Here is a 23017-nt window from a genome sequence, read left to right as displayed (position 1 = left end):
AAAAAAAAAAAAAAAGAAAAAGAAAGAGGGAGAGGGAGAGAAGGGGAGACCGTGCCTCCCGTGGAAAGGGGGGCCTGCTACTCAGCTCCAGGCAGCTGTTGTCAGAATAGGGCACAGGCCTCAGCGCAATAGATCTTTGATTTTTTAAGAGACATATGAAATTCTGATTTTTCAATGCCATTACCCGATTTTTGTGTGTTGGCCACTAAATCAAACTCTCAAACATTCTGCAGACGACATTCAGCCAGCAGAACTCTGCTCTGAGGATATAAGGCTGTTATGAAACTTATAAGCTGGAGTCGGCAGGGGGGTGCCTTAAAGAAGAGGTGGCCCTGAGATAGGTCTTAATGGCAGGCGGAGGGGAGAGAGGGAAGGCGAACCTCTTGTACTTTCTGGAAGGAACTCTAGCCTCTTGCCTCAGCGCTTTCCTCAAGGGGTTGCCCCTCCCATTTCTCCTACGTAATTTGTCATTCTTCAGTTCTCCATTTAAATAGCTCCCCCTCTAGGAGGCCTTCTGTGGCTACCCCATCCCAGCCTCGGCTCGAGAGTGCTCCACACCTCCCCTAGCATCTGACACCTCCACCACCACAGCACGATGCAGAGCAGACCCTCATAAGACACAAGTATTTGCTGAATGAACACAGAAATGAGGCATTTTAAGGAGGGCCAAGTGTTGAGAAACAGCACGAGTCGAGTCCCGGGGAAACCAGCACAGCTCCCACCTCACCTGGGCCCCTTTGCTCTCCTTTCTCTTGCAGCAAGTCAAAACCGTGAGATTTCAGAATTACAGTCCTCCTCCTGCCAAACAGTACACCTCCCATCCCACCTCAGGAAAGCCTGAACAGCCCGCCACCCCTAAGGGGTCCCAGCCTGAAGCCGCCCCCACAGAGATGAACGTCCTATTCGCCCACCGAAGCGGCTGCCATTCCGGACAGCAGACAGACCTTCGAAGGAAGTCAAGTTTGGGCAAGACCATGACCCCGGTGTCCACTGCTTCGGCCACACAGACCGTGTTTCCCAGCAAATGAATCTACGGGTGGCTTTTCCCAGACCCCAAAGAGGTGAATTGCATTTAAATACAGTCTGCCTCCACTGATGGCGTCCTGCCATTCTTTGGCTACTCGAGCCTGGGTCCTTGTTCTGCCCATGTTACCTCTGGGAAAGGAAAGGTGGGAGCAGGGAGTCCTGCCCTGGCTGGGAAGATAAAGCATGTGGCCTTGCAAACATAACGATTTGAGGCAGCAAGGCCACCACTCAGACCAAGGAGTGGGAGACAGTCTTGCCTACCCTCCATGGAGTGTGCAGCCTCATCCCTTGTGTTCTGTGTAGAATTTCTATGGTGCCCTAAAAGGGGCTTCAGCCAGGGGTGTCACAGTGGTGGGAATGTTGGCATTGTTTCTTTGACCTCATCACCGTGTTCTCAACAAGCATCAGAACTTCTGCACACTGGCCACTAGTGGCTGCCATGTTGTTCCCTCCATTGAGTCGTAATCCTGGCTGCAAAGGGGGAATCTGGGGGAGGGTGTGAGATGGATACTCTGATCATTCTGAGAGTCCTCTAAAACCAAAGGGAGTCTGCTTACTGGATTTGGTCCAAACAAGAAGGTCAGAGAGAAAGCTATGATCATACTTTAAACTTCTGAATCTGTTTTCCCATGTATAATCCTATACGATACTTAAGCAGGAAGCACAGGGCTGTGGATAGGGTCCTGTATGGAATTATGGATAATTCATTCATCCTGGCTCTAGTCTGACTTCTCCAAGAAAACACAGCATGCTTCAAGACAATTGTGTAAGGGGTTTGAGTTTAGATATATATTCCGCTTGCATTACAACATTCTTTACCTTCTCTGATTTCTTCTCATTTGGGGCAGACTGGCTGTTTCACCGGATCATGGTATAAGGCAGCAAGGTCAGGGAGAAGGTACCAGCCCAAGGCTGGAGTGGGGACACTTCGTGGAGGACAGCTGCTAGAACAGAGACGGGGCAAAGAAGGTTGGAGAGGGAAGGGAGGAGGAGGAGAAGAGGGAGGGTAGAGAGAAGGTGGGGGGTGGGTATGAGAGAGAAAGACAAAGACAGGGGGAGGTGGGGGACAGTGTCAGGGAAAAGGGAAAAGGGGGGGAAGAGCGGCTTTGGGGACAGAAGGACGGAGCCTGCAAAACTAGGCGACCCCACCGAGATGGGGCCGAAGCGAGCGCCTTGCAAACAGGGTTGAGGAGGTACCCCCGAGAGCTGAGGCAGTGTTGTAAGACAACCCATTAGTCCTCCTTAGACTTGACTGTGGTGATTTAACATCCACTGCACGCTCATGAAGGTGGGCTCTTCAGTGCATAAATGCCATTTGCAGCTAAGGCTGGGTGTCATTAAAAAAACAAGGCAGGTCTAATTAGACCTTTTCCCTGGACAGTTCTTGAAATCCTGGGATTAAAAACATTGATCTTTTACATACCCCCCCCACACACACTTGGAAAACTGAATTGTCCACATACTTTTCCAGATATTAATAAAATGAAAACAAAACCATAATCCTGCCAAGGAATACTGCCCAGGTGTCATAACTTTGGGGTTGGTAGAGCCAACATGGTAACACATTCTAGAGTTTTCTGTGAGATGACCAACTCCTTGCTTCACTGAGCTGAATATAATTATCCAGGTGGAGAACTGGGAAAAAGTCACAAGGACAGGGGGGCATCCTGTATTTGTCAAAAGAACACCCTGTATGAGTTTAGCAATGAGTTTAGTAATCCTACTCTACACCCGAGTGGCAGATGTTGTGACCAGCCAAGCAGATATTCAGACTGTGCCTCAGGAGCAGTGGATCCAGTTAACTTTTAACTGCTGTGGCTGACAAGCGGTTGGACAGGAGTAACGGAGACACGGTCCTTGCCTTCCACATGAAACAGAATATTCTTCCAATTGCCCACTGTCTTTATTGGGTAACCTTTCTGAGAAATGTCAACAATTCGAAAGGCTTGCCACCCCCATTTCAGACTCCTCACCAATGCCTAGCATCACACTTACTCCCTCCCAAACCAAACACCATCTCCGGGCAGTCATATGAGGATTTGAAAGGAGCAAGAGAGAGTTATTTCTGAACTCACGGGCACCTCCAATCATTTATTCTACCACCATGTTTCAGACAGTTCCTGTGTGCCGGGCACTGCAGTGAGGACAACAGACACATCCTCTCCTTTAATGTCTGCCGTTACCTCCTAAGGCAGCTCTAACTGTCCCCAGGACAGAGCCAGGGAAGCCAAGGCACAAAGGGTAGCCACAGAGAGTAGTAGCAGAGTGGGTTTGACAGCTGCCCGCGCCCCAAGTTCAAGCTCTCTGACCTCAGAGCCCAACATGGGACTGTGCTTTGTGAACGAAGAGAGGCACCTTGAGCCCAGGCCACTGACTCCCAGCCGCAGGGATGTGACATAGTGTAACGGCTGCAGATGCAGGCTCGGCCACACGCAGACTGGGTTCAAATCCCCATTACCACGTGCTAGCCACATGACGTCGGTCAAGTTACTTAACCTCTCTGAGCCAGTCTCACTGATAATAGTGGAATGATAATAGCTCCAGTCTCCATGGGCTGTCCTGAGGATTAACTGACGTAGTATTATCAAGTGATGCAGCACACACCTCACACATGTCAGACTTGACTGTTTTTAAGGGAGCAGGCCACTGAAATTGCAGGTGAGGAAGCCTAAACAAGGGCATGGCCGGGGCGGTGGTGCTAAAAGGAAATGAGTATAGCCCCGTCATAGAGGTCAGAGCACAGGGTAGGCTGAGTACTGAACGATGAATAGGAGTCAGATAGCAAAAGGGGTGGGGGAGGGACATTCCAAGCAGAGAAAGAAGCATTTAGCACTTGCAGTAATCAAGCCAAGTTCTCTTACATTTAGAGGAATCCACTCCTTTGTGGAACATTGCAGGGATCCCAAGTAGAACCAAGTACCTCATGTCTGAAGACAAATATCCCATCCTGTGAGAGCTCCATCCCTCAGCCAAGACTCAGAGTCACTAGGAAGGTGCCCCTTCACCTCATGATCAGACCCTGGTATCTGAGCACTAGGAAAAGTGCTGAGGGCAGGCTCTGATTGGGGGTGGGGTCAGGGGGACATCTGAGAGGTGATGGAGGGGCACAGCCAGCTGAGAACACACTCCTAGGACCATACTTTTTTTTTTTTTTTAAGATTTTATTTATTTGAGAGAGAGCACAAGCAGGGGGAGGGGCAGAGGGAGAAGCACACTCCCTGCAGAGCAGGGAGCCCGACATGGGACTCGATCCCAGGACCCTGGGATCATGACCTGAGCCAAAGGTAGATGGTTAAGTAACCGACTGAGCCACCCAGGAGCCCAGGCTAGGGCCAGACTTGAGGAAATGGTCTCCTTAAGCAGCATTAGGACCCTCACCTAGGGCTCGTCTCCTTCCTCTCTCATGTGGGACCAGCTACACCTCCTCTACCTTCCACCATCCCATAGACAGGGCTTTTGGAGCAGCAAGAGCTTAAAGCAGTGCCCCACCTGTGAGTTGGTGAGATGCAGAACTGACCCAGTAAATACAGGCTCACTGACTTCCAACTTCCGGTGAAACTTCGGAAGGTCCATCCACCCCAGGCCTGCCGTTCCAGAACAGCAGCGATCCAGCAGGGCCGGGTCAGGGGCAAGCTGTAGTCAGATGGACATGCACTCTTCAGTTTGCCACAGTCCCTCCTACCCTGCTTCGCTCACTCACAGACCTACATGTGAATTAGGCATGTTCTCCTGGAATCTGTGTGCGGAACGTCATTTCAGTCAGTCTTCAGGGATGCCTTGAAAGTTGATCAGCTGATCCAGGCACTCGGGTCTCACGAGTGTAGTAAGCTTAGTCTGGGCCTAACAGGGTCAACAGTTTTGAGGTGGGGTCTAGGCATCTGTGTTGTCAGCATACTCCCCAAGTGATTCCAATGTATAAGAATCAAATCTACCTTTCTCATACCGTACAGTAGGACGGGACTGTAGCCACACTGGTTGCCAACATATTGAACAATGCCTGTAGTGATAGGTAAACAGTGGATGCTTGGAGCTCCCCGAGGCCTCTCCCCACTCCTGCCCCCTGGCCCTTTCTCCACATTCTCCCCATCGCTCTAGCTTCCAACAACCTAAGAGCTCAGGCCCGGGACAGCTGAGACCTTCAGCAATAACGCTCTTCTTCATTCTCACTGGCTAGTGCCTACACCATAGTGGTTAAAAATCTTGACTATTACCCTGTTATAGAGAATAAGGCCCAAAAAGGTCCCTCAGAGATTACGAGCACTGCTATCAAGCCCAGCACTCTTCCCAGCCACTGTCCAGCCCTTGGTAATCACTTCCATCAGGCCCTTGGCTTAGGAAAGGAGCTGACTTGGAGGGTGGGCAGTTCCTTGCTCACTGGTCTCCACCTTTTTTTAGCAAACGTTTTCACAGGTCCAAACAATGCCCTTTAGCTTCCCAGCTCCTCTGGCATCAGTTAAGCAGGTATGGAAGTCGCTTGTCTCGGTAAGATGAGCAGGCGTGATCCCCACCCTCTCACCCACCTCTGCCCATACAGACCAGCCTCACAGCCTCTGTGGGAAGCGAACGGCTGTGGCAGGCAGCAGAGCAGAGTCCTATTACGTCTCCACTGGGAGCAAGGGCTGAGCAAGCTGGGCTAAGCCAGGCCAACAGCTGCTCCCACAGGCGCCTCTTGCTTACGTCTGGACAGTAAAGACCCCAGTTCTGCCTTGGGCCGAGCGTAGTGAGTGTGAGCACTTCCAGCAACCTCTCGGGTGACCGTGAATGCCAGTGGCTCATGGAATGTGCTGGGCAGGCAAGACCAAACTAGAGGAGTTAACTCCAAAGATCCTTGCAGCAGCTCGGTGTCCCTGAGAATAAACCTTGCAAGGACATTTTGCTTGAAATAGAACAATGTTAAATGATCAAGCCATCTGTTTGCCAGGCCATAGTATTGTGTCCTAGACCAGAGCAGAAACAAAATGTTCTCAGGAAGCCCTTCTGCCTATTGACCTACACTTTGACAAATAGAATGCAACAGAGGTGGGATCAAAGGTGACAGGGGCAGGGGGCGTAGGGGAGCATTCCAGATTCACCCATCCATCCATTCATTCATTCATTCAACACCAGTTATCCATCACCCACTCTGGATCAGGCTCCGTGAGAGACTGTGGGGGTTCAGTGGTTCACAGGAGAGAGAAAATATATATGGGCCTCACAGAGTGGTGTTTCTTAGTAATTTTACTGGATCTGGGGGCTCCTTTCTGCCTTTCTCCCGTTTTTTTAATTAAATGGTATATATATATATAGGATATATATATATATTATGAAACAAATAACCACATACCTACCATCTAGCTTTTTAAAAAGTAATCATTATCCAGTCCATTGAAGCCTGCTGTGTGCTTCATCCAATCTCATTCCTTCTTCCCCTCCTCCCCACTTCCCTCACAACCGCTATCCTGAACTCCATGCTTACCATTCCCTTGCACGTTTTCCGCACATGTACCATATGAAATTTTCAGTGTGGCTCATAGATCTGCTCAGTAAAACCAGTCAAAGCAGGTATCACAACCTGAGGCCATAGAAACCCCGCCGAATATTTGAACTCCCATCTGGCCTCTGTCACTGGGATTCTAAGGCTTTGAGTCATTGCTGGGAATTGAGATTTTGATGTACAGCATGTCTGGTTTTAAGAAGTTCTAGTTTAGAGCGATTTTTATACTCATTCTTCCCAGTACAGCTGCTTAGAGAGATCTTGCTGCTCCCAAATAGGTAAAATATGGGTTGTGGCTGTGCCTGAACCATTTGAGTATAGGGCTTTCCAGGTGGCCCTCCTCTGGGCCTTGCCTGGCCCCTCTGGGAGCCAACTACAGAAACCAGAAGCAGCTCCTCAGAATCTGCAACCAAAACAGATCTGGCTGCTGCTGAAACAAAGTCTCCTAAGAACCTTGTGAAGTCTGCAGGGAAAAGCTATTCTTGTCCCCTGACTACAGATCAAGAAACTGAGATTCAGAATGTTTCAATGCCTTATGTTAGGTTTCGTGATTAGTTTGAGGGAGACTACGAAAAAAAAAAAAATTGTCTCTGACTTATCATCCAGCAATAATTGTCACCATTTACTGAGCACCTACTATGTACCAAGGACTTTACATGCATTATGCTATCTAATTCTATCCAACCCTATGAGAGGAGGTATCGCATTATCCTATTTTAGAGATTACAGTTAAGGCTCAGAAGTCAAATGACCGGCCCAAGGCAACAAGGACTAGAATCCAGAACTCTAAGCCCAGACCTTAATCTTAAATCACTGCATCCCTTTTGTTCAATGGCAACTATTAATACACAACATGGTTGAGGCTGGAGAAGATACACAAATGGGTATGTGCTTCTGAAATCACAGGGATGCGGGTGGGGACAGGGTCAGAGGATGGTTTAATTCAGAGGGTCCAGCCCACCCAGATTAAAACTATACAGGTCTTACAATCAAGTAGTAGTGGTGGGAAGGAAGGTAACTGAGAGTGTTCTATACAGAGATATCCAAAAAGCAAATGTACCCCTGCTCCGAGGGCAGCCAGACACAACCAAGCAACTTGAAAAAGAACGGAAGCTTGCAGTATGGTTCTGGATCATTGACGTCAAAGCACGATAATCATTGTGCATTCCCTAGATCTCTCCCTCTCCAGGAGTTTATTTCTGGTTTTGCCTGTCCTCACTCTAAATGATACAGAACAGAGACCTAGAAGATGGGGGATATGATTTCCAAAATGACCCTCCACTTTCGTCTTCTCTGTGGGAACAAGAGGGCTCGAGACCAAGAACATCTTCCAGTGTTCCATGCTGGTATTTAGCCAGAGTCCAAAGGTGATTGCCTTCAGGGGTAAATACACAGCCACAGATGCAAGCTAATTATGCAAACAGGGTCACTGTGGGATGGACAAGAGCTACCACCCGGTAAAGACTAAAAGGGATGCTAGCCAAGACCCAGGGAGAAAGGCAAAAGGCATTTGCAAAAGCCATTTTGTGTATCTTCAGTTAATGCTATTAGAATCAGTGCTAGCATGACCGACAGACTTGATGAAGGGCATTTGTGACGTCAGAGTTTGCTGTAGGTCACATGTGTCCTGGAGGCCAGAGCCATCCTGATGCCCTCCCCATGAACACAGCGACTCCCTGGACCACCCAAGAGGACTGTGAGAGCTAGTGGCAGTCAGCAGACCTTCACAAAGAAAGCAAAAGCAAGTTCGCATCTAAAAGTAAGGAGGCAGCAAAACCACCTGGAGGACCAAAGAGGAATTCAAATCAATAGCGCCTTCAAAGGGTGGTACCTACCCCTGATTCCTAGCCCTTCCCCAGTCCCAGTTCTTTGCGGAGATGTTTTACATCTATGTCAAGGAGAGAGCTGGAAAAAACTTTACTGCATGAAGAGGACATGTCAGTCACAGCTCGAGAGAGATAGCACCAGCTTCCATGACAAGGAGCAGAGCAGTCGGTCAGAAGGGGCGACACTGGTTGGAAGGGAATGTTAGATATCAGAACCACATTTCCAAATATCCTGTTCTGCACATTCTATTTATGAGCTCAGTTCTTTTTTAAGCTTAAGCTGTTTTTAGATGCTGGCAATTCTGAGAGCCTAGGGCTTCTTCATCATGGAGACCTCCATCAAAGGACTAGATTTTAAAGCTTTGGTCAGCAAGGATTTGGGGGTAGCTACACCAGCTATGTTCCCAATCCACTAGTACTTTGTGAGATTGGAGAAGAAATATAATAATAATAGCTCAGGTGATGGGTTTTGGAACCAAGTCATCTGGGTTTCTGTCCCAGCATTGTCACTCCCAAGTTATGTTTCCTTTGGCAAATGACTAAACAAACTTGGATAAGTTACAACACCTCCCTAAACCTGTTTTCCCATCTGTAAAATGGGTATCAGAACCTCCACCTCATCGGGCTGTCAGCAGGATTAAATGAAATCATGCATGTACAGCTCTGATCATTGTATGGAGTACATCGAAGGGTTTGACAAATGGTATTTACTACCAATAAATGAATATGGAGGCACAATTCAAAATTGGAGAGTACAGTAAAAACTAGACTCTACTGTACGAACAGAAATGAGAAGGGGGGAGCAACGAAGGCGAGTTTCAGTTGTCGGGGGGCTTCAGGGAGGAGAAACAGGTTCTGAAAGATGTTAGCATGGAGAAATGTTGTTTGCCATGTGGAGAGAAAGCACCTGGACTCTGGAATCACAAATCCCTGGGTTCAGATCCTGGTCATCTTGGCTCTCTGACCTTGGACCAAGCTAACTAACCTCTCTGAGACTTTCTTGACTCATCTGAAGAGTGACAACAATATATCAGCACTTCCTAGGGTCATAGGGAACATGAAGGGAGCGGGGAGGCCAGCTGCTGGCATGCACGAGGAATCTAGAAGTGATAGCTGTCGGAGGAGTCTGTGGGCATGACAGAGGCTTGAAGGCAGGCGAGCAGCGGAAACACTAAGTAGGAGAACAGACTCTTACTAGCTGCCATTCATTAGACGTGTGCTCCATGCAGGTACTGCACTGACCCCTCGGGGGGTCACTTACAGGGCGGGGAAGAGCGCAGCAAGCCAGGTAACCCAAATTCAAATCCAGGCTCTGTGTTTCCTCCCTGTGCCACTGTGGGCAAGTCATTGAATCTCTGCAGCCTTTAGTCCCCTGGCTTGTAAGATGCAGGTAGTAATCGCTGTTCTTGGAGTGGTGTGGTGGCGAGGAAATGAGAGAATGGACGTAAAGTCATTAGCATGGTGCCCGGCACATATAAATCGATCTGTGGTGTCAACTATCATGATTACTCACATGCATGTTTCCCAGTGAATCCTCACAACAATTCCATGAGTTAAGTGTTAGGATCCCCTATTTATTAAATCAAACAACTGAGGCTCAGAGGATACATCACTCATCTAAGGTCATGGTAAGGAAGCAGCAGGGCTGGCTCTGTAAGACTAGAAATCTCGGATTTTTGTTCTCTTCACTTTTCACATAAGCTGGTAAACAGCCCAGGGTTGAGGTAATATGACAGTTATTTTCAATGCATCTTCTGCCATAACGCCCATGAGTCTTTCCTCTTCTGATTGCCCCCACCTCATCCCCTCCTCACCCGTTGGAGGTGTGACGTATAGGCTTGTCTGTGCGCCCGGGCCCAGCCGGTGAGGGCACAGGTGCGGTGTCTTTGGGGACTTGCAGCTTCAGAAGGCGGACGGCATTGATGACATGTCCATTCTGCCTTGCAGATAGGTCTGACATGGACATGCTTCCAGCTGGCTGGGATTTCGATGAAAACCCCTCCTCCTTGGTGCCAGTTAACAGAAATTACATGTCCCTGGCACACTTTGTAATTCAGAAAATGCATGTGCCGATGAGTGCCACTCCTGTTGGACGCACCGTGATGACCAAGGGGCTGCAGGCCAACATCCTAGCTCTCACCCCACCCCCATTTAAGGTCACAGAATGTTTTCCTCCTGGGTAGACATCAGTGTCACCTCACTCCCTTATCCATTCATTTCTACCCAACAAACATGGCTTGAGCACCGAGCATGTGCGGGTTTTATACCATAGAGCTGGGATGCAGCAGTGAACCGTGCAAGGAGAGCTCCTGCCTTCGTGAAGGGCAGTAAATGGTCAACACACACACAGGACAGCTTCTCTGTGATAGATGTTACAAAGGACACAAAGCGACCAGACAAAGAATGGCTGAGGGGGACAAGCCACATTAGGTAGAGTGACCAGGAAAGGTTTCTCTAAAGGAGGTGATGTGAGCTGAGATTGAAGACCGAGAAGGAACCAGACATGGCAAGGCGAAGAGAAACAAGCTCAAATGTCAAGGAGATTCGTTCATTTATCCAACATTTTTCATCATACGATAAATACATGTTGAACCAACAACTGAAGAATAGGTCCATCCTCTTTGTTCCTGCCCAAAAAGACCCTCATGTAGGCAGGAGGAGCTCAGGAGAGATGCCACAAGCATAGAGGCAAGTGGCTGCCCTTTCTCCAGCCCCGTTCCCCACCTCGAAAACAAGGGGCTGGGCCTAAGCACTAGCATTCCAGGCCTGTAGGATCCGAACACCTTCCAAGGGGACAGGCCCTCATAGCTCTTTAAGCAACGACTGTGCAGCAAGCAAACAGCAATCTGTCATTTTTTAAAAGCAGTCAGGACGGTTGTTTGGAATTGTGTAGTCAGGGCCTGTCATCTGCTTCATTTTTAGTATATGTGCTGCCGAAGCGAGCGCTGTCATCTGCTTCATTATCATTAGGATCTCCTCACTGAATTTCCATGCGCACTCACTCACTTTGAAAACACTATTAGTTGGGAGCCTCCCGCCTCCTCCCTCTGCTCCTCCCCACCTCCAGCCCCAGTCTTTCTCTGGAAGATCAGGGAAGAGCCCAGGCTACGGAACTGAAACACTTGACTTGTATCCCAGGTGTGACTCACTGTGTGACTTTGGGCAAGTCACTTCACTTCTCTGAGTCTCAATGTTCTCATCCATATAATGAGGAGAATAAGACACAGCAACCATCTAAAGTTATTATTTTTTTTTAAGTTTTTATTTATTTATTTGACAGAACGAGAGAGCACAAGCAAAGGGAGCAGTTAGAGGGAGAGGGAGAAGCAGGCTCCCCACGGAGCATGGAGCCTGACATGGGGCTCAACCTGAGCCGAAGGCAGACGCTTAACCATCTGAGCCATGCAGGCGCCCCTAAAGTTGTTATCCTTATTTTTAGATTAGTGTGTGAAACTGTCAAAACTCAACGGAGAGAACAGAGATTTAGGTCTTTAAGGCAAAGGAAACTGGAGCAGTGAGTGTGACAATGAGCCCATTTAATGACCTGTCTCCACCTGTAGCGTTTTCCATTCTTGGAGATAATCAAGAAGCAGGATCACAAGAAACAGCTTTCAAGAGGTCTCTTAATTTATCATGATACTTTGTCGCGCCAACAATTACAGATCCCCTACTATATGCCAGACACTGTTCTTTGTGCTTAACTTATATTTACTGATTTAAACGTCTCACCACAACCATACAAAGTAAATACTATTACTATGCCCGTTTTACGGATAAAGGAGCTAAAACCTAGAGCAAGTGCATAACTTCCACAGGGCCACACAGCTAGGAACTGGTGGAGTTCGGGAATAAACCCAGGCAATCTGACTCCAGTCTATGCTGCTAACTGCTTGCCACCTCATTTACAATGAAACATAAAAGCTTTCCTGCAGACATTGGGTTTTTCTACTTCAAATAGACTTGTCTTCTGAGCACTCAGTAAACAAAGAGTTACTACCTGCCTAATCCTAAAACCCCTGGCCAGTAGCCCCAGCACTAACAAGGGCTGCTTCCCCCGACTACACTCGGCCAGCCATAGATAAATTCACACCTCCCACCACAGATGGGATTTTTGGGTGCCTATTAAAATGTCAGTCGATCTTCAAGTTGAAGTTCTTCCTACATCATTTAGCACAACCTGGAAGGTCAGATTAATGGGGAAGCCAGCCTCCCCTCGGCAGTTACCTCCTTATTACTTTCCTGCCCCTGCACTCGCTCTCAGAAATGTTACATCACAATAAATGTAGTTAAAAGAGCAAACAAACCACCACTACTTCCTTGAGATCCAGATGCCATTATCTCAAATCACCTTGCCTTTGGTCTCAGAGGACACGCTCCCCACTGCTGACACCGGGCCTGATCTGCAGATGAAAGCAGCCATTTTCTGGGCCCAAGTGATATTAACCCATCTCCAAAGACATGTGCCCAGGACCAGCGCAAGCTTTAGGTACACGGAAGAGAAGCAGGATATATCCAACACAGGTGGCTTCCCTTTCAAGGGCTAAAAGTCACGAACAGCAGGATAAAATTCCTGCCCACGCTGGGCGGTATACAGTGAAGAGAGCATAATTGCAAATCCTATGTCACTTACTGACATGGCGGTCGCAGAATGCATCCTAGTAATCACAGACTTCGTATTCATGCCTGCTTCTCCTGCTGAATGTAAACAGCCACCTGGAGACTCTGACAGCCCTTCCGTGCTGTTGGCGCTGAATGGAGCACGTCAGCAAATGAGTAAACGCTGCGTTGCATTTACAGGCCCTGCGAGCTCAAAGAAGCTCAGTTTTGAGTCCAAATGCAGCTGCCTGCTGGAAAACTCAAGGCTTCTTCAGGACTGACTCTGTAGCGATGGATCAGAGCCCTGCCTTTGGAGAGTGGGGGTTTGGGGAAGCCTCAGTGTTTCCCATAAATTGCTGGCAAGATGGGTCCAACGCCATCCTGCAAAGCACAAAACTGTGAACATCGTTGAAGTTTCCCCAAAGAGAAAACTGCTCTGTTAAATCAGCTGGAGTCAGAGAGAAAAGAAATCAGGCCCAGATGAAAGCAAATGGGCAAGAGATGGCTAACTCCCTCTCCTGCTCACTTCTGGTTTTACTGGGTTTTCATGGGAAGTCGCTCATGGACAGACTGGGGCTGAGTCCTTCAGAAGGCAAGTCTTGCTAAACGCTTTTAGACCAGTTTCCCATCAGTCTTTAGGCATTCTCCTGTCCCCCTTCAGCATGATCAGCTGGGACTTCACTTGCACTCAGGACGGCCAGGAGCCAAGCAGCATAGTCATGGAGAACAGCCAGCCCCCGGGCTGGGTGTTCAGACAGCCTGCCCTCACTTGGACAGGGGCAGCCCGAGCTGTTGCTGCCCTTCCTTCTGAACCTTCTCAGCTTCAGGGAGAGAAAAGGGCCTGTGGGCTGGACAGGGCAAGGACGACACTGGTTACATACGTGGGGACAGTGGGGATACAGGTTGAGTTTGGCCAGCCAAGTAGAGTGAGGCCTTGGAGGAATTCTGGGGGCTCATGGATTTTAACTTTTGTTTTTGAAAGGAGTTCAGACTTATAAAAATACTGCTGAAATAGTACAAAGAATTCCTAAATACCCTTCAAAGCAAGATGCCCTAGATATTAACATCTTACCATGTTTGTTTTGATTTTCTCTCTCATATATGGTCTTATATAATATATATTAATTAAATATTACACAAATATTTAATGTAAATTATATATATATATATAATTTTTCTGAACCATTTGAGAATAAGTTGAAAATCAAATGCCCATCTATCCCTAAACATTTCAGTGTGTCCCCTAAACAAGAATGTGCTCTTACATAACCACAATACAATGACCAAAACCAGGATAGTAACACTGATAAAGAACTGTTAACTAGTCAACAGATCTTATTTAATTATCCTGCTATGTTTTCTATTGTCTACTCTTTTTCCTTCACAGAAAAAGAAAATGTAATGTCTTATCTAGGATCCCATCCAGGATCACATAATGCATTTAATTACCATCTCTCTTTAGTTTCTTTCAATCTGGAGCAGTTCCTCAAGATTCACTGTCTTCTATGGCCTTAACATTTTGAAGAATATAGGACTTTTATTTTGTAGAATCTCTCTCTATTGGGTCTTGTCTGATGTTTCTCCATCATTAGACTCAGATTACTCATTTTTGGCAGTAACAGATAATAATCTTTCGCATCAGATAGAAGTCCCTGAGTCCATGCTATATAAATATAAGGAAAAGCTTTTCCATATAGTAGAGTGCCAACTACTAAATGTAGAAAGAATGATGGAATTTTTTAAAAATTACCATTTGGCAGCCACTAGGCTAATACTTGGTTCATGCAAGAATCATCAGTAGATATTAAAATTAGTGGATGAAAGCTTGAAGAGCTCAGAGTATTTCCTGTCATGACACTTATTAATCACAAAGAGGAGAACAGCAACTTGATAGCAGAGAAGCCCGGTAGAAAACCACTTTAACCAAAAGACCACAGTTAGCATCACCAGGAGTGGGGAACTAGATGCTGTGTACCTCCTGATAGGATGAACACCTCTTCTGTGAAATGAAAAGAAAGACATGTGTCCAAAAGGCTTAATAATTTTAAAGAGCTATAGTTCTTTCCAGGGTGCACTCACAGAATAGATTCTGAAATATTTTTCACCTTCGCAGACCCTGCCTTGGTCATCTTCCCAGGAGGAGCTAGCAACAACTGGGATACTGAAGAGAACACATCATCTGCTTGGATGGAAACTGCTCAATGGAGTTTGTGGACCATATGATAGTCCTCAGACATCAGGGATGGTACCGGAATACCAACAGGCCGGCCTCTGGGGCAGAAGGGCAAGAGGAGAAGGAACACATCTGTCCTCATCTAGAGCATCTGTGGGTGGTGAGCCGGAGAGGGAACAGCGCATGACTCACAGGCTGTTCCAGGTTACAGCAAACTCCCACCCCTCCTATTATTCTGTTCTTTTGTCAGAGCCAAACTTTATCTTGCCAATTTCTCACACCTTGGCACCTAACTGACAAATGAAAAGACTAGACATCAAATTCCTTCCAGCTTTGTGACTGGCCATTCTGTGCAGCTCACCTTTGGAGCAGTGTGGGCAGGGGCCGGCATGATATTCTCCTCTTGGACAGTCGAGCCAAAGAGGCCAGTGCCTTTTCACAAGGCCCCTAGCTCTAACCCCCTCTCCTGACTCCCAGCAAACATCCTGAGTCTTTCCACCACATCTGTGTTCTTTTCTAATCCAATTCCATGCTATCTTCCCCCCACCCCCGACACTGATCAAGAGGGTTTCTGCTAGAATATACTGATTAAAGAAATGAGGACTTGGTACATAAAGAATTTCAGAACAAAAATCCATGAAGAGAGCTACCACAAACTACAGAGAGGCTATTTGAAGTCTAAAGATACAAAATCACTTAAACCATGTATTCTTTTTTGCTCAGAAACAAGTCATTTTAAAGGGCAAGTCATTAGAAGATCTTCTACGCCTGGTTTAAAAAACTCTAAAATACAAATTTTACAACCAGCATGGGGCTCAAACTCAACCCTGAGATCAAGAGTCGCACGGTCTCCCAACTAAGCCAGCAAGGTCCCCTACCCTAAAATACAAATTTTAAATTATCCGTGTTAACCAGAGAGAGCCACAGTCCCGATAAATGCAATTCAGAAGTAGCCTGAGACTCCTCGGGCCATCCCCTATCTTAAGACATCGATGAGAATTTCATTTTTAAAAGTACACGCTGCCCTGATTATTAAAGACAATGACAAGAACACAACAGTATTTGGATACATTGGTTGTTTTAAAGTTCAGGATTGTAATTTTTCACAGAAACCACCTCAACCTGTCATGCAGTCCTGCTTGTAAGCAGGAGCAAGCATCAGCCAAACCCTGAGCAGAGTAAGGAATATATTTTGTGGTTACAGGAATGCTTTCTTCTATGTGAAGCTGCCGCATGCAGGACTCAAACTACTACCCATCTCTTAATTAAATGAGTAACTTGGACTTTTTAGCTACACCTTCCTCTCAGTTAACCCCAGGGGAAAGTGATAATAAACAACAACAACCCCAAAGTAATTGGCTTTATCTGCCAGGTGGTGAGTGAGAAGCTAAGAGGTATGGAGAGACCACAGAAAGGATAATTCAGGGATGACACTGCCTCTCACACATGGTCAGTGATGCTGTTGCCAACTGTCTGTCGTCCCTTCTCTCTTAACTCCTCTGACTCAATGTTGGTTCCATTTCCTCTGGGATGAATTCAGGTTTGGTTGGCTCCTCTTTAGCCCCAGTAGCAAAGGATCCAGAGATGCTGCCTTCAGATTCTGGAATCTACTTGTTACTACCATGAGGCCCTACAGCCCACCTATAAATAGGTTTCGGTGACTTCATTTTCCAGAGAAAAGTCATTCAATTATCAGAGTTGGAAGGAATTTTACTTTTATAGATAATGCTTAGAAAGGTAAAGTACAGGCAAGCTGCCCACACAAAAGCAAGTTGTATAAATTGGGGGCGGAGGTAAACACACAACATCTTTGAGTCCCCAGAAACCATTAGACCACATCAGCTAATTATAGCCTTGTGTTCAAGGGCCTCTCATTCCCATTTGCTGCTTCTCACATTTTCTTTCTTCTTCCTCTCCCATTGACAGCAACAGGAAATCATTCCTAATTTGTACACTTGCTGTTTTTTAAGTCTCTGGGAATTTTCCATGACTTATCAAGTGGAGGGTTTCATGGAAATTTAGCTTTTCCTTTGAATCTGCTTAGCCAAGAGACCAAATATTTTTTTAAAAACATTAAATGAAGAATCTGATTTGTTGCCAGCCAAACAGAGGCTTAAGAAAGGCACCCCCACTCTCCCTGTTTCCTAAAGTTTTCATCCGGACTGTCAATTCCACCATAGAGATTCCAAAAAGTCATGGGCCAAAAAGTGGTGGAAGGAGTGGGACGCAGGTGAGGATGAATTAGAATGGTCAGAATGAGGTCAGCCCAGAAATTTACCCTAGAATACCCTAGAAGAGTTTGCTAACCACAGAGTCTGGATTTCATCCTCTGGAATTGTTGCTTCTTATTCCATGTGGCTCGGGAGAGGGTGTTGTTTAGGGGAAAAAGCAGAAAGACAAAACGGAAGGGGAGAAAAATTCACTCCCCCATGGAGATGCAAGCAGAGAACCTATAGACTCTTGTGTCTTGTTTTTTTAAGTACAGTGTTTTTAATAGACCAAAAGAGAATCTTGATGAGATAATACGTATGTGAGTGATGTTTATGAAATAGGGTGTAAAATCTTAACCATTATGGACTATTGTATAAATAAAGCTTAGATATATAAAATATAGAAACTTATAAAAAATCATTTTATAGAGCAGGGGACACTTAAGGAATTACAAAGTTTTCATATCTTTGTTCCAAAAAAATAGAAAGTTCCAAGGCTGGCAGCTTATTTCCTTAGAATATTCCACTGTAAAGGCAAGAACTTTGGTGGGGTTTTATGTGTTTTCTGGTTTTGTAATTTATAGTAATCTGTATGGATTACTTTGAAATGTGTGTTGCTTGTGTGTTCATGTTGTTTGCGCATGCGGAGTCATCAGAGATCTGTTCCATACTTTGCAACTCCGAAAACCAAAAGAAATTTTCTAGTGAAAAAAAAAATACATGGAACATGCCTTCACTGTTGGGAAACCCTCGGATTTCTGCCACTGACAGCTTTTTGCAGTCTGAGGAAATGGGAAGTTTAATACCAGAGTTGTTGTCTCTCACTTAAATATTGGGTATTGGTTCACTTTTCTCCTGGGAAGAATGCACGTGTTTTTGGTCCTTTTTTTTCTTGCACTTGACATGATCTGGAGGAAACCAGAAGTCAGGGCCCTAAGCTGCCTTGCTTTGGGACCACTCTCCACCATCAGCTTTCAAAGAACCATTCACATACTAATTCTGTTTTCTGTTCTGTGATTTGGTGGTAGAACCACTGCTTTTTGGAGCCCAGTGTTTTGTTTGGGTTTGTGGCTCTGATGAAGTGTTGAGTTTGCTCTTTCCTAGCCAGACTAAGGAGAAGCAGCCAAGGGAAACAAGGGTCCCCTTGCTGGACACGTCCACCTGCAGCTCCCACCAGCACAGGAGACCCACGCCAGAGACCAGGGCCCACAGTACCATCTGCTTTCCACGTGGGGAGGGGGGTGCCCATCACGTCAAAGTGGGGACATTACCCAAGTCCCCTTCGTCAGAACTGAGTACAATTCCCAGCTGTAAGCCTGAGAAGCCTGATGTGTGTTTTAGCATGGAACAATAAAGCCGGGTTAGCTGTCCCTCAGGCCTGGTGTTTTCAGGAGCTGGTTTGGAGGGGGAGCGTGTTATTGAGGCTTAAATATCAACGTTGAGCATTTGCTTTCCCTGGCAGCTGCTCAGGACGTCCGAAAGGGAGGGCCGGGAGGAAAGGCATCACTGTGTCAGACGGGAACGGCTGGGGGTCTGTGCAGATGGCCGCCACGGCCTCTTGGGAGCTCCCCAGGCTGGGTTCGTCTCTGGAGAGCAAACTCCCAGCTGTACAACCCCGAAGACCCAGAAAGACCTCGGCCAGAAGCCTTCTCCGCTTGCTTAGCGCGGAGGTCGGGAGCACAGCCTCAAGAACCTAATTGCCTGGCACCTCGCAGCTATATGGCCGTGGGCAAATCACTTAGCTACTCTGTGACTCCGGTTCCTTTTCTGGAAAATGGAGCTCTCATAGCATCTTCTTGAGGAGTGTAAGGTTAAATGTCTTAAAACACGGTAGAGCACTTTGAACAGGATCTGGCATAGAGACAAGTGGCCACTAAAATGAGTTTCACCACCTTTCAAAATGTTTGCCACATCCACCAACCATCCATACTGTTACTTACTTAAGATTATTCGAATGGATTCCATTTTAATCTAAAATTTAATTGAAAAGAAAACTTTATATCCCAGCTGTAAATGGAAAACTAACATAATTTGCTATGAATATAAGGTAGCAGTTAAATTGTTATAACAACTCCTGTTTACTGAGTCCTTGCTACTTGCCAGGCAGTGGGCTAAGAGTCCTGACTTGTTAGAATCCTCACAGCCCTCTGAATTCAGCATCATCCTTTTACAGATGAAGAAACTGAGGCACAGGGGCATTAGAAAATTTGCCATAGTCACACACTCAGCAAATGCGGGCGGCAGTTCGGGCTTCAGGACACAGGCTCGTCAGCCCTGTTCTGTGCCGTCGCCCTGACAAAAGCAGTATTTCATTCCTGGGGCTGACAGGTGGCGTACAGCTTCCCAGGACTTCGGTAACTAAGTGCTGCAAACTGGCTAGCTTACGAGTGAAACTCAATCTCTTCCAGTCTGGAGGCTTCAAGTCCAAAATCAAGATGTGGACAGGGCGATGCTCCCTCCAAGACCTCCCTTGCCTCTTCCAGCTTCCGGTCACCCCAGGCATCCCGTGGTTTGTGGCTGCATCGCTCCAATCTCTGCGTCTTCACATGGCTGTCTTCCCACTGTGTGTCTGTCTTTGTGCCTCCTCTCTTCTTGTGAGGACATCAGTCATGCTGGATTTGGGCCCGCCCTAATGACTCATCTTAGCTTAATTACATATGCAGGACCCTGTTTCCAAGTAAGGCCACACTCACCAGGAGTTAGGACTTCAACATATCTTTTTTTGGCGGGGGTGGGGGGGGTGCGGGGGGGGACAGGCAGACCAATTCAGCTGCCCACCTGAGGCTTCGAGCTTGGGGCCGAAGACCCGCCAGTGTTGGAGAGTGTTCAAATCGGCAGCCACCTGAGGCCGTCTCCTTCATGCGGTGGGGACTGAAGGGGTCAGGACAAGGGAAGGACAATGCTTCTCTGTTTTAGTGAGACTTAGTGTCCAGACGAGGTGCTAACTAAGATTAACCATCTCCTGCCCCACTACTGGCTCTGTGGGTGAAGGGGGTTAGCAGAAGAAAGCTTCCCAGGGAAGACTGGTGGTAGGAAGATGAGGGAAAATGCAACCTTTTCCAACTCCAGGCAGGTGTGGAAGGCACAAGCTCATCTCTAGGTGGCGAGGCTGGAATAGCAGATCCAGACAAATGCCAGAGAGACTTCATCGGAGGTGTGTGTGAAGAAAGAATGAGAGCAAAGACAGTAGGGGAGAAATCATTTATTTTCTTATTATTTCCATGAAAGCTTAAGAACAATCTCTCTTCTAAGAGGGGTTTGAGAGGAGGGTGAGGGGGGTAAGGAGGAGGCGTTTTCTCGCTCTGTCAAATAAGGTTGTCCTTGGTTGAAGGAGCTGCATAGATTTCGTAGAGTTGGGAGGCCCTCATCTTGAGCTCCCGGGCCACCTGACAGATGGAAAAGGGCCAACAGCAGTGCACGGCGAGCCAGTCCTCACACAGGGTGCCCTAGGGGAAGACCCACGTCTCTGTCCTGGCTCAATCACACAGGCTCAGTGCCATCACCCAGGGGCCTATTCCACCCACTGCTTCTGAGGTCCACCAAGTCAATGCCCTAAAGGAACGCCCGGGGACACCGCTCTAGCAGGACCCCCAAGTGCCAAGCAGCTCAACTGCTTATCAATCCTTGCAGTTCAGAGACCTGGCCTTACTTAGGGCTTTTGATACAGACTTCACACTTGAAACCACTGGTTTCTCTGTCAACATCTTTTTTTTTTTTTTCTATTAAGACTTAATACTTATAATTACTTCATTTCTTTGGAATGGGTACTAAATGCCTATGGTCCAACATTCTCACAGGAAGAAGGCACAGGAAGTAAAAAGTACATCCCTCTTCCACAGCTGTCCTAGCCACCCACTTAAGTTATCTGGGGGCAACTGTTGTTGGCAGGTTTGTATATACACTTGCAGATAAATTCTATGTCCACACAAGTACATCTATAGTCCTTCTACGTCAATAGTTGCGTACTTCTGTGTCTTGTACTTTTTATTCACTTGAAATATATTTTAGGGATCACTCCACATGAATATATAAGATGTCGTTTTTATTTTTAACTGTCCACATCCTGATATGTATGACTTGTCTCTGCTCATTCTCTCATTGTACCTCATGCTCAGCTGCACCGGAAAGTGACGGGCTCTTTGAAGCATCCCCAGGGAGCCCCCAAAGTGAACTCTGCGGATGCCCCATAGTCTTCATTTTCACTTAGACCATCCCAAGTATATCCTCCAAATTTGGTGCAATATACCTGTCATCTTGTCTTGATGCAGTGAGAGAAACAGAAGCAGCCCACTGACCCAACATCAGCATTATAATAGGTACCCCTTGGAAATACCTTTCATCATGTGGCATTTTGGTTCATATGAATGAAATCAGAAATTTCTTCCCTTTCCTTCCCCAGTCTTCCACTAAGTCTGGTGTTTTTAAGCATTCTCACCCAGACTTTTTTTTTTTTTTAAACCACGGGTTTGAAAGACATTTAGGTTCTTATATAGATCCAAGTTCACATACACATTCAAACACACTTACCCGTATTTTATGTCTCTCTCTGGTGCCAATTCTCAGTGCAAAGGTGGACCCGGGTAACAGTGGCCAACAAAGGCACTCTCCATGATGACTGGCGATGTCACACTCAAGGCACATTGGACAAAACAGACCACAGAAACCTGTCAATAACACATAAAAGAAAGCCACGGTTCTCAGATGTGCTCAGAGCAACTTCACATCTCAAAGAGCATTTACAACCCGATGCCATCCATTTAATACCACACTGTCTCCCTGCAATCAGGGACTGAGAATGAATAACCAATTGTCAAAACTCAGTGGATGAAAATTGCCATAACCGAGCCACATCAAAATTGTCTTCTTTTGTTAAACACTGGCAAAGCTGAACCTGATACAATTCTGTCAGCATTCACTATGGTAATTGTTTTTTCCTGTCAAGAGAAAAGCATTAAATAATTTTTTACAGTTGAATCGTAGCTGTTGCTTCTATTATGTTCATCTATCTATTTTCAATATTTAAAATAGACCCAGTATATGATACTTGTGAATAGCAGGCGTCTTTCTCTGTAAATGTGATTGAAAGCTCTTTTATGGTGCACTGATTCTGCCTGCTATTCTCATCAGGACTGTATTCTATTTCTCAGGCCAGAAGGTTACTCTAATTTTTGCTAGTTTCATGGAGCCACTGACATCTGCCAGTTTTAATCTGTAACTATTAGAGGCTTGGTTCCTTGAACATCAACTGGAAACAGTTTGTCATTGATTCATTCATTGATCTTTAAATCCTGATACTGTTTCTTACACATTCTGCATGAACCATCTAATGCAGAGGTTCTGTTTTAAATACGTTTTGGGTCACAGACCCTTTTGAGAGTATGGTGGTAGCTATGAAGTCACTCCTCAAGGGAAAAGAAAAATACATAGACATGCAAAATTGTGCATTCAATTTTGTGGGGTCCAAGGATCCACTGAAAGCTATCAACAGACTGCAGGTTAAGAATTCCTCATACACAGTTAAGATGTTATGTCATCTAGCATCGCAAATGAGGATGACCTTGAAGAACACAAATAATTAGGACTATAAAACAGCAAAAAAATTAAATAAATAAATGCCAAAAATCTAACCAATACCTTTAACGCATGTATGCAATAAATATTTTCAGACATAATTTATATACAAGAAAATGAACAGACTGAAAATATTTTGTTG

The 23017-nt window shown here is 46.3% G+C and overlaps 2 protein-coding genes across 7 annotated transcripts in view; one reads left to right on the top strand and one right to left on the bottom strand.

The window, feature by feature from the left end:
- SH3RF2 (SH3 domain containing ring finger 2) overlaps positions 1 to 22278 on the top strand; it is a 116500-nt gene extending 94222 nt beyond the window's left edge. For 4 of the 5 annotated variants that reach the window (XM_081826904.1, XM_081826903.1, XM_081826902.1 and 1 more), the window contains one exon: positions 759 to 1096. In XM_081826904.1, coding sequence (XP_081683030.1) covers positions 759 to 1028 — 270 coding nt within the window. In that variant the 3' untranslated portion in view covers positions 1029 to 1096. Of the gene's footprint in view, positions 1 to 758; positions 1097 to 15034 lie in introns of those variants that run through there. The other variant, XM_081826901.1, reaches the window with a different exon arrangement.
- The window catches only part of PLAC8L1 (PLAC8 like 1), a 27571-nt gene continuing 25163 nt past the window's right edge, over positions 20610 to 23017 (bottom strand). For both annotated transcript variants that reach the window (XM_081826906.1, XM_081826905.1), the window contains exons 3-4: positions 21832 to 21968; positions 20610 to 20750 (exon numbers count right to left, since the gene is read on the bottom strand). In XM_081826906.1, coding sequence (XP_081683032.1) covers positions 20610 to 20750; positions 21832 to 21968 — 278 coding nt within the window. The remainder of the gene's footprint in view (positions 20751 to 21831; positions 21969 to 23017) is intronic.

Source organism: Leptonychotes weddellii, chromosome 7 (assembly GCF_054177405.1).
Source record: "Leptonychotes weddellii isolate Sample4059 chromosome 7, ASM5417740v2, whole genome shotgun sequence".
Taxonomy (NCBI): Eukaryota; Metazoa; Chordata; class Mammalia; order Carnivora; family Phocidae; genus Leptonychotes; species Leptonychotes weddellii.
This window is presented reverse-complemented; position numbering and strand designations above follow the sequence as displayed.